This window comes from Centruroides sculpturatus, unplaced genomic scaffold (genome assembly GCF_000671375.1).
Source record: "Centruroides sculpturatus isolate CEXI.00-Female unplaced genomic scaffold, Cexi_2.0 scaffold2480, whole genome shotgun sequence".
Classification (NCBI taxonomy): Eukaryota; Metazoa; Arthropoda; class Arachnida; order Scorpiones; family Buthidae; genus Centruroides; species Centruroides sculpturatus.
Genome location: NW_019386595.1, coordinates 1,717 through 22,202, shown reverse-complemented (window position 1 = coordinate 22,202; position 20,486 = coordinate 1,717). Strand labels below are relative to the sequence as shown.

The 20,486-nt window shown below is 30.6% G+C and overlaps 1 protein-coding gene across 1 annotated transcript in view; it reads left to right on the top strand.

The window, feature by feature from the left end:
- LOC111615374 (Fanconi anemia group D2 protein-like) overlaps positions 1-18,347 on the top strand; it is a gene marked incomplete at its 3' end in the record, with an annotated part of 28,423 nt that extends 10,076 nt beyond the window's left edge. Inside the window, exons 2-10 of the mRNA XM_023356791.1 lie at positions 6,027-6,131; positions 6,209-6,288; positions 6,356-6,431; positions 6,496-6,531; positions 6,598-6,735; positions 6,818-6,952; positions 7,024-7,155; positions 7,229-7,336; positions 18,298-18,347. Of these exons, the coding sequence (XP_023212559.1) occupies positions 6,667-6,735; positions 6,818-6,952; positions 7,024-7,155; positions 7,229-7,336; positions 18,298-18,347 (494 nt within the window). The remainder of the gene's footprint in view (positions 1-6,026; positions 6,132-6,208; positions 6,289-6,355; positions 6,432-6,495; positions 6,532-6,597; positions 6,736-6,817; positions 6,953-7,023; positions 7,156-7,228; positions 7,337-18,297) is intronic.
- Positions 18,348-20,486: the final 2,139 nt, after the last annotated feature.

Here is a 20,486-nt window from a genome sequence, read left to right as displayed (position 1 = left end):
CTGAAAATTGTAAAGTTGGGATCCAATAAACAAACCTGTTCAGTGAGAAAAATAATACTTTGTGTTAAGATTCTTTTTTTTGTACCATTTCGCTTGCGGGATCGTGTACCTCTCACTCTGAACACCACAAGGGAAACAGAAGGCTTTATGATTGCAATACAGGACCAAGTCATTAGTACAAGGGCTTACAGAAAACACATAATCAAAGATACCATGGGTGACACATGCAGAAAATGTCATGCTGCACAAGAAACTATACAACATATCACAGGCAGATTAAAAACTTGGCAAAAACAGGCTGTTTATACAGACATAAACAAGTAGTTAAAATAATTCACCAGTACCTAGCAAAAAAATATTCACTAGACACCACAAAAAACACCATATTATAAGTATATTCCACAAACTATCCTTGAGAATATAACATACAAACTATATTTTGACAGAACAATTAGAACAGATAAAACAATCCATCAAAATAGACCCTATATTATCCTCATTGACAGAGTGCACAAAACTACCTATATTGTTGACATTGCTATACTAAATACATATAATCTACAAATTATCGATAGCTATACAGAAAAAATAAGTAAATGTACAGAACTCTCTCAAGAAGTAAAACACCTACAGAAAATGAATAAAGTTCATACCATACCAATAGTTCTCTTTGTCACAGGAGTTAACCCACATTTGTTACATAAAAGTGTGAAGATAATAGACTGTGAAGATGTATAGCGCGGACAGGAAAACACAGACACGTTTTACCAATTAAACGAGTTTAATTTCGCGCTAACATTAATATATATACAGAATAAGTTCGGATTCCCGCTGTTATCTACAAATGTTCCAAAATCCCGAGCGATCAGATATATCAATATACCGGTAGTTACTTTTCCGATAACTACCTCCCGACAAAATTAGTTGCGCGCGTAAACTTAAACTAACTTAAAACTAAATTAAACTAAGGGATAGAAAAGATAGAAAGGGGAAATAAGAAGAATTAAAGGACAGAGGGTACCCAATTTTCCTGTTGGTTCTCCACAGTTCCTCGTCTCGGCTTCGNTTGAAATTTGTAATAAGATACACAATGCGGTTATAATAAAATATTGTGCAATTATTTTCATATAATTAAAATTAATGTGTATTTGTTTTTTAGAAAATACGAGGAAAGCGGCGCATCCACCGCTTCTTATGACGTCACGCCACTGTTGGACGGGATGGTTTTTTCCGGCAGGGAATTCCGAAAGGGAGAGAGTATTTTTTTTGTTTTTGCCGTCGGGTGATAGCAGCGAGAGCACGTATAGCTCTTAAGTGTACTTGTACGATTTGTTTTGTGAATAAATATTGTTACATTATTTTTTATTACATTATTATAGAACATTATTATAAATATTGTTACATTATTATAGAACACTATTTTTAAACTGTAAGACTAAATATCTGCATCCATAATTCCAGTATAATAAGTCCTGTTAATATATAGAATGTACCAGTATACAAAATAAAAAAATATTGTTACAGTTTAAAGGGTAGTCGTGGACCTTACGAAATCCTGTTTACCGCATTTTGTTAAGTGCAGTTGTGAGGCTCTGGACAGGTCCGAACCCTCACTAAAATTCGCGTTAAAATAAATGTTTTAGAGAAAAAATATATAGTACTTAGAAATAAATTTTTATTTTATGAAAACGCGACGCTAACTTTTAAACAATAGAAGAATGTAAGTCCATCGACCATTTCCGGTTGGAGATCGAATTAAACTTCGATTTTGATCTCTCCCGCGCCCCCAAAAGGTTTTGAATTGTCATCAGGTGACGAGGAGAGACTAATCGGAAAGGGGAATCTGAGAGAAAACGGATAAAACCCTGGAAATTCAAGGACGCGATGGCTTCTTCTCCCGAAAGTTCCAAGTGACAGATCTGTTGTTGTGTGTATGTATCACACCCATCTTCGTCTCCATCTCCCGACCTCGGATCGACATCTTTCCATCAATGGAAGTCAACCGCATCGTCCCAGAGCCGTTGAGACGTGATTGAATGGTTCATTCGCGAACAAGGGACACTCCTTCAGAATGGGACTATCTTGGAAAGGACAGGAAGACCCAGAGGCCGCAGCCGCCGCAGAACTTCCAAGATCACAGAAATCTTGTAAGCTTCTTTCGTGTTTAATAAACGGTTGTGTTGTTTGTAAACGAAGCATCTATCTCTGACTCAACTGCTTCCACATGTCGTTGATTGTTACCGCTCGGCAATCCAAACGGCAAGGGAGATGGTGACGATATATATCACATATTATCATTCGTCGTGTTTTTTTTAAATTTCTCCCCCCCTCGGTCCCACACTACAATTGTTTGTAATAAATGAAAGCCTGAAAGTTCATTAGTTTAAAGAACATCCACTTTGTTCACTAATCATTTAAATTCAAATAAAAAGAAATAAAAGTTTACAAATTGATTTATTTCCTCCTTTCACAAGGGGACCTTACGGTCTCAGAAATTCAGTTCGGGATGAGACTTTGCATGTTAGTAGTATACCTCAAGGATGTCCACCCAGAAGAATTGTAAAGTGTACTAGCCAGAAGATTCCGAGAAAAAGGGCTCTAAAGTTTTAAGCACAACTCATATACTGGTTGATTTTACATTATGGCAGCACAGCAAAATGACTGAGTCTGTAGCGAACTTGCTTGCTACACAGGTGATCTAGGTTTGATCCTACCTTTGGCTAACTTTTTTTTTAATTGTTTTAAAAATTATAACAACATTTAACTAAAGTTAATGAAATAAAGTTAATAAAATTATTTATGGTTTAATTGGTAATATTTTTAGGTCTTAACTAAAGTTAATGACCTAAAAATATTACCAATTAAATCATAAATAATTTTATTTTATTTATGAAATGACTGTTACAGCTAATTAAAATGTGAATTAACGATATAAAGATGATATTTTATTTTTAAAAAGTTGAATAATTTCAAATGAATTTTTAATGGAGGTAAATTAAAACCTTAATTACTATTGTCATTAAAAAGTTATTACAAATTTTAAGATATTATAAGCTGTGGAGAGGTTAAAAATATTTGTTGTAAATTTGAGGAACTGGTGTTGATTATTATTAATATTTATGATTTAATTGATAATAATATTTTTAGGCCATTAACTTTATTTAAAAGTTGTTATCATTTTTAAAACAATTATAAAAAAAAAAGTTAGCCAAAAGTAGGATCGAACCTAGATCACCCACGTGGCAAGCAAGTTTGCTACAGACTCAGCCAATTTCTCTGTGCTGCCATAGTGTAAAATCAACCAGTATATGAGCTGCACTTAAAACTTTAGAGCCCTTTTTCTCAGAATATTTTGGCTAGTGCACTTTACAATTCTTCTGGGTGGACACCCTTGAGGTATACTACTAACCTGCAAAGTCTCATCCTGAACTGAATTTCCGAGACTGTAAGGTCCCCTTGTCAGATCTGAGGCCTAGGCAATTGTAATTGTTTAGTTTGCATAAGCCTGTGTCTGAATGCCTACCATAGCATACAATGTGAAGGATTCTTATCAAAAAATGAATTAATTCATTTTACAAACCAATAATCCAATCTTTTTTATGATATATCAGGGACATTCCAATATGCTGATATATTAGTTTCAGTTACATCTCTAATTTTAATTTGTCCTAAAAAGCATCATTATCTTTACTCAATCACTGTATGCACACAAGTGCATCATCAGTTTTTGTTAATGCTAAACACTTGTTTCCTAAAAATCAAAAAACATTCTAAAAATGAAATGATGTAGGAAGTAAAAGTTATTTTAAATAACAAGTATATTTACTTAAAATTCAAAATACACTGTCAAAAACATAGTTTAATTTGTTCATAGTTATTGTGTTTTGAAAAATGAAAATTATATAATAGTTATAAAAGGCAGTTTGAAAATATAAGAGAGTTTTAATTTTATCAGAAATGGTTTTGTTCTATATTTTGTGTAGGGAACCTTTGTTTCTTTAATAATATGCTGAAATATTTGATTTGAAAGCAATTATGTATGAATAATCTGATAATAATTGCAGGAACTCCCAAAATATGTTTTTTATTATATAAAATAGAACTTCTAAAGTTTTGCTATGTGCTATTGCTTTTAAGAAATGATAAATTCTGAAATTTAGATGATGATGATTGCCCACAAATTTCAGATCCACGTAAATAGCCCAGACTGTACATCACTGAGTTTTCAACAATGTTCTTATTTTAACTTTGCATGTAAGCTGTTGACATACGCTTGCTTCTAAATATGTATTGCCTTGTATATGTATCATAAGCTGCCTTTCAGAAGTTAAAATACAAATAGGAAAACAGAATATCTCAAAACAGTGATTAAATATTTTTAAATTGAAATTCATAAAAAGTGTAATATTTTATTAAATATTTAGTTATTAAAAATATAAAAACAAACCATTCTATATAATAAAGCTGAAAAACTGAATTCTGTCACAATATGCCAAAAACAGCCACTAGGATGCCCCTAGCTATTATTTAAATTAACAATAAATTCAGTATGTTGTTATACATTTTGGCTGTGTTTTAGTAGGGTACACCATGAGAAATTCGGTATATTATTATTTTTATTTGTAATAGGAATTTATTATTTATACCACAGAATGACACCACTGCTGCTAGAATGCCCACTAGGGGGTCTCCCAAGCTACTAAAATAGAAGGATTAGAAGTACAAAATAATCTTAATCTTTGTTGTTATTTTTTGCCCAGGCAATGCTGGGCTCATCTGCTGGTTCTATATATTAAAAAAAGTCTTAAGAAAATAACTTAAAGAGAGATTTACTGTCTGAAGAACAAGGCACACTTCAAGATGTGATGGATGTTTTTCTAGCCTTAATGCAGACTTTATATAATGATTTATATTATTGAGTGGAGCTTTTCATAAGTTGAAAGGTGTTTTGTCTGTGATTGAAGTTCAAAGCATCTGCATGACCATTAAACATGATTTTTTTGCAATTATGTACAACTTGGAAGGTCAATGTCATGATGAAGTCAGAATTTTGAAATTCACTCTATGGGATGAGATATTCGACGTCAAATTTCTCCGTGAAAACAGTATGGATGGGTTGCCAGTTGTAAGCTCATCACACACAATGTGTCAATCAAATTTATGATTGCTATTAATTACATTGATCTCTATGACAACTTTTTATTTTGATCTTCATAATGGGCATTTAACATGCATGATGTGACAAAATTACCTTTTGAAAACTTACACATGCAGCTGCAAGATACACATGTGCATGTTTTAACCAGTCTCTGGAGTCAGTAGACTGCTGACTATGCATATGGGTGTTTTAAACATTTCTTCACGTTTTGTCAACTATGACAATGGACATGCACATCCCCTCTACGCCTACAGATTTTAAACTGCTTTAGACAGAACATTATCATCATTTTTGTGTTTTTGTATCAAACCAAAATAGAAAAATCTATGCCACAGAGCTCAGTTTCCTTTTCCTAGAAAATACCTAGTTAATATAATTACCAGAAATGAGAAATATTTCATAACTGAGAATTTGGTCAATGGAAAAATGAATATTCAGGATATCTGAAAACTTATTAAAATTATAATGGGTATTTTTTTTTGAAAATATTAAAAGTTTATTAAATATTAAACTAGGGATGTAATATATTACTAGGGATATATTATATCACTAGTCTAATAGTCTAATAGTCAATTTTATAATTTGTTATTAAAAGGATTCCAAAATTTTTAATCTGATATCATTTTAAACTTAATATTTTACAGCATTTTGTTTATAAAAAAAACTGTTTGCAAAGAGTTAAATTAAATTTAATATTTGTACAATTAAATTATTGGAACTAGGGTAAAACTGTGTAATAAATTGTATATTAATTATTAAGTTAGGCGTTTTAATGCAATTTAAACATAAAATAACTTAGAAATTACTTTAATTATTCTTAAGATATTATTAAAAAAATTGTGTTTAAAAGTTTATTTTTCTTTTAAAGATTAGACAAGTAGTTATCAAAACTCTTCCATCAGCTGATATTCAAGATCTTCCAATAATTACAAAGTTTATTTTACAAAGCATTGATGCTCAAGATGCTGCAGATGTAAATATTTTATACTACGAGTTAATTAGTATTATAATAGTTTAAATTCATATTAATATTCACTTAATTTAATATAGACCATATCAGAATTGCGCCATAATCTAGATTTTGCAAGTCTTCAACCAATATTGTCGTCATTTCCAAAATCACGATCAAGGTATATATTCTAAAATCTTGAATTAGAAAATAAATATTTTATTTTAAAAACATATAAATTTTGCAAGTTTGGACTTTGTACTTTTGGATGCAATTCGCTCTTCACTCAGATTTCAGAAGTTTATTAGTGATGCATGGATAAAAGTAAGTTTGTAAATAAAGTATTAGATAGTTATTTTGTTGAAATGATTATTTTAAATTTCTTTAGGTAATTAACAATTTAAATGAAACAGAAAAATATAAGGTAAAATGTATTTTCTACTAAAACCAAATTTTATTATAGTTACTTATTTGATTTGTGTTTTATAAGGTTTTAGATTTTTTAGTGCTTTTGGTATTGCATTCATTAGCAATTCATAGAAAGCCTATTGAAAGTTTAATGAGAAACAAAATTAGAGCTGGTCTTTTTACTGAAGCCTTATTAGATGCATCCTTTGTCTATACTTCTGTGAGTATTTTCTTTTCTTTTTTTTTAATTAAAGTTACAGATTATTTTGTTACATTTACATATATTTTTTCTTATTATTTAGGCTATTAGAGAATATCTTGGATCATTATTAATTCTTGCAGAGACATTTATAAGAAGTAATGATATAACTGTATCTCAGTTTGGATCTTCTTTGTATCAAAAAGCTTTTGTTTCTTTTGATACTTATTGCAAACAGGTAAGATAATATAAATGTCATAAATTTAAAGTGAACTAAATCCTTAGTATTAATTTCTTATAAATTTTCAGGAAGTCGTTGGTAATTTAGTCAGTCATGTTGGTAGTGGAACAGCTAATGAAATTAATGTTTCACTTGACACACTTGTATATTTAGTTAAAGAATATACTGAAGATATGTCATCATTTGGGTGTTTTATAAAAGTATTTATGAAACATTCTTTCTTTCTTTGATTGATAATATCAATTTAAAATTAATTATCTTTCATTTTAATAGAGTATTTTGGATTATCTATGTAATCTCACATTGCAACAAATAAGAAAAGTTTACACAATACTTAGTATATTAGCTTATCAAGGAAATCAAGATGGAATGTTTCTTCAAGTAAGAAGGATTTACATAATAATTTATTGATTACCCATTTCATAAATGTTTATTTTTTTGAATGTAATATGAAATCTGAAATGGCAAATTGTTTATTTAAATAACCTTAATTGAATTAAAATTAAATAATGTTCTACTAAAGAATGCTACATTCTCTTATTTGAAACTTACATGAACAGTAACATCTGTTGTTTATGATATTACTATATTTTAATTAAGAAAAATAATATATTATAAAGGAAATTTTCTAAATAAAAGTTTTAAGTAAAAAAATAGTGAATGCAATTTATTGGTTGCAAAAATTGGATGACTTCAACTACAAGAATTAAATGAATAATAAAATAGAAAATTAAGTTTAAAAAATTCTAAAAAAGAAACATATTTTTAAAAAATTTTAAGGTTTAGATTCATGAATTAAGAGAATATTTGAGTATCACTATATGAGAATGCATAACACAATAACTCAAACTCCTTACCAGTTATGTAAATAAATTAATAAATTTCTCAAATGCAATTTGTGGAAACCTAAATTAAAGATGCTGTTTTTGGATAACAATAGCAACAGCAGAAAAATTGTTAATCTTCAAAAGGAACTTATCACAGAGTAATTAACATGTGTGGTTCTGTGTCACTATTTGAAGCATGAAGATGGCTTGGATCAGTAAAATGTGACATCTGATTTCTGTATATGGGAGATTAGTTTTGATTATACCATATTGATACCCTACACCAGAAGTGGTGAACCTATGGCATGCGTGCCCAAAGTGGCACGTCGAAGAAATCATCTGGCACGTAACGTATTATAGGATATCGGTTTATCACCTTTTTTAATCAGGTTCTTTACATTTACTCTAATTACAGCATATTATTTTATTTATTTAAATATAGTTTTATAAAACTCTTTTTGCTCTGTGGGCACTAAGAGGGCTTTTTTATTTAGCTAACTCCAAATGGAACAGTTAGATCACCACCTGAAAATTTTCTGGGGTTTTGATCTTGGGTCTACAAGAGTGATAAGCTACCATTTTGACCACTCGGCCATTCCGCCAAATTTAAATATAGTTACTAGAAGTCTAAAACTTCTGCATGCATAATCATTTTTAAATAAAAGTATGCTTGATGTGCTTACTATGTGGCATGCAGACTCAAAAAGGTTTGCCATCCCTGTCATAGATCATTTCAGTTCTAGCTAACGGTAATCTGTAATATGTTTGGGATCAACTTTTACTGCATGATAGATATAACTAAAAAATTTGAAATAAAAAGCTTGAGCTTGTCATACATATCATTTTTATGGTAGTTAAAATGTGTTTAACAGATAAAATACAATTGCATAATGCATATGCTGATCTTCATCTATCAAAACTGTAAGTGACATGTTCTATGCTATGTGTAATTATGTTAAGACAATGTATTGGACCTGCAGTAGTTAGATAACCATTGTTTCATGGAATTTATTACTGGACTGTTTACCAAAACCTTTGTTAATAAATTAATGAAATAGAGAATACACATTTTAAAACATAGAATTAATTTCTAAAAGATTGCTAAAAGTCACATTCCAACATGAAAGTAACACCAAAATTATTTTTATTAATTAATACAACCTGAAATACTTTTGTATATAAAGATTATCTGAGAGTTTTTTAATTATTTTTATGAATTTTAATCTTTTCTCATTCTACAATTTATTTTGTTAACATGCTGTCTCAAAGCTTCATCCATAATTTCGTAAATACTCACACAGCCTTTTATTGTTTGATCCATTAATTTATTCTGTAAATCAATATGCAATCGCCCAAAAGATTCTGCCAAAACAATCTCTTCAGTTTTTGGGAGAATGGCTATAATTAATGTAGGTGTTCCAAAACTTTCTTCTTGATAATTGATGTCAACAATAGGTTTATCATTAATGAGTCCTCCTGAGCAGGAGCAAACATAATCTTTCAAAGGAATTCCAGCATCAGCTAGAGCTAATGTACCAGCATTAACACAGGCACTATAGTTACCACCATCAGCTTGAAGAACCTGAATGAATTTAAATTTTAAAAAATTTGAGTTTATTTTTACTNTTCTTTACATTTACTCTAATTACAGCATATTATTTTATTTATTTAAATATAGTTTTATAAAACTCTTTTTGCCCTGTGGGCACTAAGAAGGCTTTTTTATTTAGCAAATTCCAAATGGAACAGTCAGATGGTGAAGAATGGATCACCACCTGAAAATTTTCTGGGGTTTTGATCTTGGGTTCACAAGAGCAATAACCTACCACTTTGACTGCTCGGTCATTCCGCCAAATTTAAATATAGTTACTAGAAGTCTAAAACTTCTACACGCATAATCATTTTTAAAGAAAAGTATGCTTAATATGCTTACTATGTGGCACGCAGACTCAAAAAGGTTTGCCATCCCTGCTCTACATCATGTGACCTCTGTTCCTGATGATGATGGTGCTCAATCAAACATTAAATTCTCAAGGTTTAAAATTATTCAAGTTCTTGATGACTGAAGCTAGCTTGTTAGTCAAAAACATTATCATCATTAATTTATTTTTCTTAGACTGCAAGTAAGCAATCATTTTATTTATGAAAATCATTATATATTGTTTAGCTTTTTAATCATGATAAACTATTTTCATTTAAATGAAATTATATATTAATAAATATATCTTAGCTTTTTATATTGAAGTTTTGAAAAAGTAATTTGTTATCTATTTTCCTCTGAATATTTTTATCCATTGACAAATTAAATTTTGTTGTTACTGCTGATATTTTCTAATTTGTATGATGTTTATGAATTGTTTTTAAAAACAATTTAGTATCTAAAGTTCTACATTATTACAATAATATGTTTCTGGGGACTGTCATATTCATATATATTTCTAATGAATAAAATCCAAATACAATATTGATTATATTTCCAAAATTTTTCAAAACAGCAAATTTAATAAAACTTTTCTTTGACAATCTATGATTTTTAGTTAGTAGAAAAATTGAGTATATTACATGGCTTAGCAGTATAGAAATATGTATACAAAGATTTTCATAAATTTAATTGATACTACTATGACTATCTTCCATTTTATATCTTCATCTTTAACATGAGATTACTTTTTTATGGAATAAGAATTCCATAAAAAATAAGAGCATAATTTATTATAGCAATATCATGATTACTTTCAAAATTCTTAGAATTAGAATTTTTTTCTTTAGTATTTATTGTGTACTATAATCAAGACGTTTTTTACTTTGTTATTCTTTGTTTTCTATGTACATAAAGTTATAACTTATTTCATGTTGGAAAACTTTCATATTTATAAAACTAGTCTGTAGAAACTAATAATCCTATTAAAGTTAAATTTACCTTTTCCTCAAAATTAATAATAATTTTCCTGCAGATCTTTTTAACTCCAACTCAAACTATTTTTGAATTTATTTTTAGTGAGTGAGTATTATTTGGTATCAGTGCCATAACTAGGGTGGTGCCCAGACACAGGGCACAGACCCTGGGGGGTGCTGCCCTGTGCCTGGAATGACCTGGACCAAGTTTTGGGTCATGCATTCCCCAAAAATTGGTCCTTGTGTTTGACAAAAGAAAGACACATTGCTGCCAATCCAAAGAAAAAATAACTATCTAGTGCAGGCACAAGTTGGCTGACTTATAGTTAATAGCACACATACAATATTTTGTATCGTGTATATGGGTGTAGACGCAGCCTACTATACTATATGACATTTGTCAAGTGATCTTGAAACTACAACACTCATAAGTCTCTCAACATTACATGCACAAACAAAAGTATACCTTGAGACAAGAATCTAAATTAATTTGAAGGAGGGTGCCACCTCTAAGCAAATCTGTCAAACTAGCTGAGATTTACATATAATTCAAGTTGTCAGCCACGTTCATTTTGATCATTGTTGTATTGTTAACATCAGGGGCATTCGGAGGTTATTGTCTAGTCGTTATTTTATGGTCTTTATATATTTAAAATTTAATTAAAAGTAAAATCGTGTGTGAGAGTGAATAAGCTTTTTGTTGATGAACTTGTTTGGGTAAGTTGAAAAATTGTATTTATAAGTTGTACTGGAAAGTTTTATTTAATATTAATAAATAATACTATTTTGTAAATGTTATTAGTTATTACTTTAGACGTTATATTTATTTTTAGATGGCATTTTTATGGTGACCATTTCTATGCTCATGTTCGGCACACAAGTGCATAACCTATATACTGGTATACTAGACTAGACCTGATTCGCAATTCTTCTTTCAGAAATAATATGTGTCGGCTACTATAAACCAAGCATGCACATCATAACAAACACCATGTCACAAAAACATCCATCTGGATCTGAATTTCAAAAAAAAAAAAAAGTGCATGAGGGAGATTGAAGCCAAAAAATTGGGAAATTTGTTAAGAAAGTGGACAGTCACACAGGCAGAAAATAGACAGGAAGATGATGTACCTAATGACGTTTTGACATCTCCTGGTATGTCAGGGTCTGGAAACAATTTAAAGAAAAAAATAAAGGCAGCCCAGTCAGCCCAATCCAGCAAGACTTGACCTTGTCCGCCGTTAGTCAAAGTTTTGAAATTCGAATTGTAGAAACAGCTGCAACTAATAAGATCCAATTAGACAAACGATCCTGTTTCATGGTTACCCTTAACTGACCCCATTCGTTGTTTCCTTGTCGAGAAAGGACCTGATCAAGGAAAAGGTAGTAAAATCATTTCTTCAACTGAAGACACAGGACAAAAATTTCATATGCATTGGTTTACAAAAAAGACGAGCAATGGTGAGATGATACCCAGACAATGGTTGATGTACAGTAAAAAAAAGAGATGCAATATTTTGTTTCCCATGTATACTTTTCAGTTCTTCCTTGACTAACCAGATAAGGCCAGCACTTGCTGATGCACAAAAAGGATTTAATGATTGGCATCATTTAAGTCCACATATCCCTGAGCACGAAAACTCTATATTTCATAGAGAAAACTTTGATTCGTAATTTCTTTCATCCAATGGTTCTTTTTATATTTTAAAGAGAAAATTTTATGAAGTGGAAAATGCTTGAACAGCAATTCAAAAGTAAGACCACAATAGATGCATTTTTACAAAAAACTATTGATCAAGAAACAAAAAAGTGGAGACATATTTTAAAAGTGTTTACTAGTATACTTTTGTTCTGCACAGAAAATAATTACCTCTCAGGTTCTCATGAGCATATTGGAAAATCAGGATCTGAAGTTTTCTTCAGTGCCATGGATATGATTTCAAAATTCAATCCTGAACTTAGAGCACACATCGAATCGCTTGATAAAGGAAATATTTCCTATTTTATGCCATATATTCAAAATGAGCTAGTGGATATTCTTGCATCTGAAGTCAAAAAACAAATTTTAGACTATATTCGCATGGAAAAATTTCTATGCTTTTTAATTGTACGCCAGACATATCACATCAAGAACACATGTCACAAATATTGAAATTTGTTAAAATATCCGAGCAAAAAGTTACAATTGAAGAACATTTCAGATTTCATAAAGTCTCATGAAAAAATGGGCAAGGGTTTATCAAAAGAAATTTTAGAGAAATCAGAAGTTGATGGATTGAATATTCAAGATGTTCGTGGCCAAGGCTACAACAATGGTAGTAATATGGCCAGTAAATATAACAGTGTCCAAGCCAAAATAAAACAAATTAATGATAATGCTGATTACATGCTGTTTGCAGCGCATTCTTTGAATTTATCTGGCATACACACTGCTAGTGTGACACCCGATATGATCACTTTTTTTGGCGTAATCGAGAAAATATTCGTGTTTTTTTTTTTTTTTCGAGTTCTATGGTCAGATGGGAAACTTTAATGAAACATTTAAATATTTCTTTGAAAAGACACGCCAACACTAGATGGGCCTTTAAAGTTAGGGCTGTCAGCTTTAAACATGCAAATTCCCCAAATCTGGTGTGTGCTAGAGGTTCTAACTACCAATGATTATAATGTGGAAACAATTGCTACAGCTAAAAGCATAATGGACCTAATAAACTACAAATTCATATGTACTCTGCAAATTTGGGATCAAGTTTTAGAATCTGTTGACAATGGATGTAGCTCTACAGACGAAAACCATTACTATTGACAAAGCCTCTGAATTAATCAAGGGATTAACAAGGCAGATTCAAAATATTCATGAGACTGGACAATGTTTTTGAAAAGGCAGAAAAAGTTTGTGAAAAATTTGACATTGAAGACAATTTTCCTGAAAGCGATGAAAGCGAATAAAAAGACATGATTTAAGCAAAAGGTTAGATGCTGGCTATGACATTACCCAACAACAAAGTTTCAAAACTCAGATAACTGAAGCAATAGATAGAATAATTTCTGAATTCAAATGGAGATTCGAAAAACTATGCAACATTCACCACTTTTTCAATTTTTTGACAGTACAAGGCATAACTACATATTCAGTTGAAGAACTAAAAAACCGTGCTGCTGACTTGAGTATCAAATATTCTTCAGATATAAATACCATAAAATTTTGGGCCAAATTAGAAACTTTGAAGAGTCAAGTTGAAGCGACTGCATTATTTGATAAATGTGAATGTCAGTCAAGTCTGAATCTTAAAGCTATAGTAGAACTGTTAAAAGAAATGTTTTCCAACTTAGTAGTCTCTATAAAGAATTTTTAACGATGCCAGTGACTAGCTTTTTGCGAGAGGTCATTTAGTAAGCTCAAATTGATAAAGACGCACCTGTACTCAACGATGGCCAAGAAAGATTGTCTGGGCTAGCAATTTTGTCAATTAAATGTGACACAGAATAGCTTCTGTTATATGACAATGTCAGCAAAGACTTCACAATGAGGAAAGCGCAGAAAGTAAATCTATAAGTACAGTAGAGCGCCATTTATCCGAAAGCCAATCAACCGAAACGTTGGTTAACCGAAAGCATTCCATACGGACTGTGTTGTGCTGAATTGAACGTTTTTAATACTAGATTAACTTCTAAAGTATAATTTTTTTTGTTTTTATATTTTTCAATATATTCATTTTGTTTGTACAAAATAAAGAAATAATTTTTAGCAATACAATAGCCATGATTATTATTATAAAAATTTTTGTTAGGCTTAACATTGATGAAAATTCAACACGAGCGACACACAAAGGAGAAAAATTTCAACGTGGGATTATTAATATACTATTATTGGGATATACTAATATAATAATTACATGGGATATTAATAATGTATTTTTTCATACATAATCCGTTATCCGAAAAATAAGTTATATGAACAACCCCAGTCCCCAATTGATTCGGATAAACAACGCTCTACTAGGTAGTTTTTTTTTTTTTTTTTTTTTTTTTTTCAAATNGGTTTGCCTTAGCCTTGGGTCTTTACTATCTCTACTAACGAGTGTCTGGTGTCATTTTTGTATTGTATTATTGTGTATTTTGGCAAATATTTTTGAATAAACATTTTTCTTTACTAAATGTATTCTAAATTCTACTAAGTAGGTACTGTACTTATAAATAAAAATTTAGTTTTTAGATTTATTTTTATAGAAATTTTCCATTTTATTGTCAGAGCCAAGTAATATTAGAGCATTTTTCAAGGGCATAGTTACAGAAGTTTGCACCTGGTGCATAAAAGGCTAGTTATAGCACTGTTTGGTATATCTATATATATAAATGAGGATGTTTTATTCCTTAGATGTTTTTGCTGAGCTTTACTTTTTCAACCTAGTTTAACCAGTTTTTTTATGGGATCACACAAAAGCAATTATTCTTGCATTTTTATGGGATTTTTTTATTTAAACAAGTCTTATGTCAAGTTAAGGTTAGCAACTTTCATCACATGCGGGGTGCATGTGATGAAATTTGCTATCCAACATCACAACCTATCCAACATGGATCACTTTTCAAATATTAATAGTAGAGCAGTATTAATTAGTAGTTGTTGACCATACTCTCTTCCAGGAGAAGGTCAACTATTACTTTTGGTAGAATTACAGTCGACCCCCCTATAATTACGGTCCCTATAATTACGATTCCTATAAAACTACGAAAAAATTGCTACCGGTATCCGTAAAAAGTAGTAAAAGTTCCCTATAAACACCTCAAACGTCATCGGGCAGCCGAACTACTTTCCCGCCGTCCGTAGCGCCACGCTACGGAGAGATTTCTATCGTCTGGACAGTATTATATAAATTATATATAAATTAGGTACTGTACATATAATTATATATTAATTATATATAAATTAGGTACTGTATATATAATTATATATTAACTTATTGTAACTTTGTTATAATTAAATATATAATTTCCGCCGTCTAGCGTGGCGCCACGCTACGGAGATTTTTACGCTAACTATCGTCTGTCAGTATGTAAATTAGGTACCGTAAGTCTAATACAGTACTGTAATTTTATACATTTCTTGTGAAAGAAACATTTCTTATTCAACGGCGATTAAAATTATTTATATTAATGATGTCTCCGAAGTTCTACGAAGTTTTCACAGAAAAATAAGTTGTTAGAAATCGGCCGCTCTTTGCTGAGCTGTTCCGCGACGAAAACAATGTTGAGCAATGGCAATGTCGAATGGTGACACTCGGTAAGTAATCCTACAATTTTTTATTTATAGCGTAGTTTATACAGATTATTTCCAAAAAATATATACGTGTTTTGGAAATGTTGAGTCGGATTAGTCTAGAATCGATTAATTTTATGGAAGAAAATCTTTCAAACAGCCGTAGTCCGTAAACTTGATACGTGTCGGGTTGTGATTAAAAGGATTCGTAAGAAATCGGATTCCTAAAGAATGGAACGTATCTCTATCTTATAGGGGGGTCGACTGTACTTCAACCCCCTTCCACAACAGTCTCTTCTTTCTATCAGACCAGCAGTATGGTGGCATTCAAATAGGAAATACAAGGTTACCTGCAAACAAAGGGTTTAGGTGGTTTCTGAGGGTATAGAGTTTAAATATTTGGTCCATTTTTGCAAGATTTGATTTGTTGGCAGATTACCATTTGATATTTTGGCTGTAAATAGTACAGTTTCTTAGAGTTAACATTAGAAAAGATTTAAGATATCATATTTTTTCAATTGTACCATTTGAGTATCATGATAAATGTGACAATGGTAGGCTGAAATAACCAAACTTTTTATATGGTTTTTGTTTTAATGTTTGTTATATTATAGTATTTGATTTATATAACTACAAAGGTTATCATACATAAGAGTTTATCACACCAAGAGACCAATCTAACACATTTTAAATTAAAAATTCTTTATTCCTCTACTGTACACAATTTAAACAATTTTTTAAATGTGTTAGATTGTTGTTCACTTGGTGTGATAAATTTTTACATAAGATAATCTTTATAGTTATATAAATGAAATACTATAATATAATAGAATATGATAGAAGGATTAGAAGTACAAAATAATCTTAATGTTTGTTTTTATTTTTTGTCCAGGCAACGTTCAGCTTACCTGGTATACAATAATTTAAAAAACTTTCTACTGTTGCCATTTTTATCTCTTTCTGTATCTCTGATTTATCAATATTGTAATTATTTATTTTGAATCGTATTTACATGCCATAATTAAAGTTTTGCTTTAAAATGTATCCCTTCTGTTTGCATTTTTAAAATTTTTCTAATTATTAATTTATTTCACTTATTCTGTTAACATACAAAAATATTTGTCCTAGTTCCTAATCAAAATACAGAAAAAATTTTAAATTAGTTAAAATTATAATTATAAAATATAAATTAAGACAATTCAGGCTTTAATATACAATGGATTCTGCTTAATTGGTAACACTGGTTAATCAGAGCAGCCACTTTATCGGGCCTAATCTCAAAGAACGGAAACCAAACTAATAAATTAATACATAATTTAATTGCTTAATTGGGACAGTGGCAGAAATTTTTTTCTGCTACTGTCCCAGTAAAGGAATTTATCAATTTTTGATATATTTTAGTAATCTTCCGAAAATATGTAGGCACTAAGTACACTAATGTCATGTATGCCTAACAGTTGGCAGAGACAAGGTGATTTTGTCTTTTGCTTGGGCAGTTCGGTTTTTCCAGAGGGGGTCAGCATAGTGGGACGTATCACACTGATTTCGTCTGAGGCAGACCTCAATGCAAGTTACTGACCCTGCTCTGGATTGGACTGGACGATTCCTTTAAAAGCAAAGAGACAAATATCGCCAAACAATTTTGCAAGGTCTCTTGACTGAGTTGGAAGACAGCTAGAGTTCCCTTGAAAAGTATTGTGTGCATAATTATGTTTAGATTCAGACAGCCGCCATCTGATTGTTGAGACCAGCAACAAGCTGGCGAATTCTACGGATACTCCCATTGAAGTGGCCCATCTCCAAGTAAAGGAAACTGTGCTCAAAGGAAGACCGTAAAATGACTTTTGGACGAATCATTTTCTTTCTCCCTTTTTAGTTAGAACATGTTCTAACTAAAAAGAAAGAAAGGAAAAATTGTTTGATCAGGAACAGATCGAATGGTCAACCCTTGTTTACATCACTACTAATATTTGGCAATACTAGCATTATGTGAATCAATTATTTATTGTCGTGAGGGGCAAATTTATAGTACAAACATCTTCTGTATTTTGGTTTAATAAAACATTAAAATAGGTACCTACTTATTTATTTACCTACATATTACATATTTTATTGTACAATTTATTATTAGTTCGCTTAACTGGGTCAAAATGAATTAGTCCTAGTTAAGCAGAATCCACTGTATAACTAATATAATTGAAATAATAGAAACATTGCTCTTGTAATAAATATAAATCTTATCTAACTTAAGGTTTAATTTAACTGAGTCTAATTTTTTCCTTTTTTCAAGAATCTAACTATTCTAATTACCTTTATCTAAAAATGTATGTATTAATTAAATTTTTTTCCTCCAAAAATTTTAGGATGATTTACATATTGTCATTAGAAAACAATTATCAAATAATAATCCCAAGTGAGTATNACAATATACAAAACGAGATAATAGATCTGCTGCATCAAAGTGTAAAGTCTCATATTATTGATGAAATAAAAAAATCAAAATATTTTTCCATAAATTTAGGCTATACTCCTAACATTAGTAAGATACAGCAAATGACTCTTGTAATCAGATACGTTTCAATCAATAAATTTGACGCTGATGTTGAAATTAAAATTAATGAAAGCTTTTTAGGCTTCTTATCAGTCGAAAGATCCACAGGAAAACAAATGTCTGATATTATAATTGGAGAACTTAATGACTTGGGTTTAAATTTGCATGATATCAGAGGGCAGGGAAACGACAACGGGTCCAATATGAGGGGCGATAAAGCAGGAGTGCAATCTAGAATTAAACAATATAATTCGCGAGCATTCTATGTTCCGTGTAGTAGCCACTCTCTCAATCTTGTTAATGATATGGCTAAAGCATCCTTGGAAGCCGCTAATTTCTTCAACACGGTCCAAAAAATATATTTATTTTTTTTCGGCATCTACTTTTCGATGGGCAATACTTTTAAAACACATTCAAGGCTTAACTTTGAAACCATTGAGTGACACTAGCAGGGCCGGATCATCGCATAGACAAATGAGACAAATATCTAGGGCCCAGTTTTTAGAAGATCCCGGTCAAACTGTTTATTTTGAAAACATTTGTAAATAAAATTCTTCAGATAATTTAGATTTTTTTTATAGCAATTAAATATTTCTTATTAATAAAAAATTAACATTTGTTTTAGTTTTTCACATTATTTAGTTTTGTTTTATTTATTGTTTTATATTATTTGTGTGCTTTATTTCTTGTGGGAGAGGGGGGCCCAGTAAAAAGAAAGTGTCTAGGGCCCCAAAGTGGGTTAATCCGGCCTTGGACACTAGATGGAAGAGTTGGATAGAGACCTTAAAGCCTTTGAGATTTCATTTGGGAGATGTATACGACGCCTTGCTAAGCATTTACGAAAACCAAAAAATTGATAATTTAAATTAATAAGAGATGAGGCCTCGGGTTTATTAAATTGTATTAAACAATTTAAGAGTTTGTGTTCGTTAGTTATTTGGCATAAAATACTAAATTCCATTAATCCAATAAGCAAGTTTATGCAAACAAAAGATTTTGATCTAGCCTTTGCACTTGATCTTTTACAAAACTGCAAAATATTTTTTAAGAATCTTCGATCGGATTCGTCCTTCGATGAAACTATTATTGATGCTACCGAAATTGATGTAGAGGCTAATTTTGGATCAACAATAACACGACACCATGTTAGAAGAAGGAAAAGGAACTTCTTATACGAACCCATCAAAGATTCAAAAGAAAAATATAGAGTTTTTTTATTTTACAATCGATCAAGCACTAAATGCACTAAATGCTAGATTTGAACAACTCAGTAATCATAGTAACTATTTTCAATTCTTATATAATATATACGATTTAAATATCATGTCCAAAGAAATGCTACTAAAACACTGCAAGAATTTAGAATGCATTTTAACTGATGGTGATTCTGTTGACATAAAAAGGGTAGAGTTAGCAGAGGAAATTTCAGCAGTATCTGCGCTTTTGGGCAAAAAAGAAAGCCTAAGCAATGTATACTGAGCTTAATTACAAAGTTAAATTTTGCCCCAAATCTTACTATTGCTAACGATGCCAATAACTAGCAAGTGTCGAATGGAGTTTCTCTAAGTTAAAATTAATTAAGAACTTTTTACGTTCGACTATTACACAAATCGTCTTAATGGTTTGACCATGTTGGCAATTGAGCATGAAATTGCTGATCAAGTAAATTTAAAAGAAACAATAAAAAAAGTTTGCAGAACTGAAAGTAAGAAAAAAGTTTTTTGTGATTTTAGCGGAGTTGATGTTATCTTGTTTTATTTTCAAAATAATGGCATTTTGATTGCTTGTGCAATAATACATTTTTAATAGCATTTAAAAAAGTTAACAAATTATATGGTTAACAATTTGTGGCTAAGTACAAATATTTCTTAATTTCTACTGTTTTGTACTGCTTGATTATTAATGTTATGTTGTATGTTTCTTTCTAAATATATGGTTGTATTAAAATTTAAATNCAATCATAGCAAGTGGACTTATCCTGATTTAGTCTCTGCAAGATGC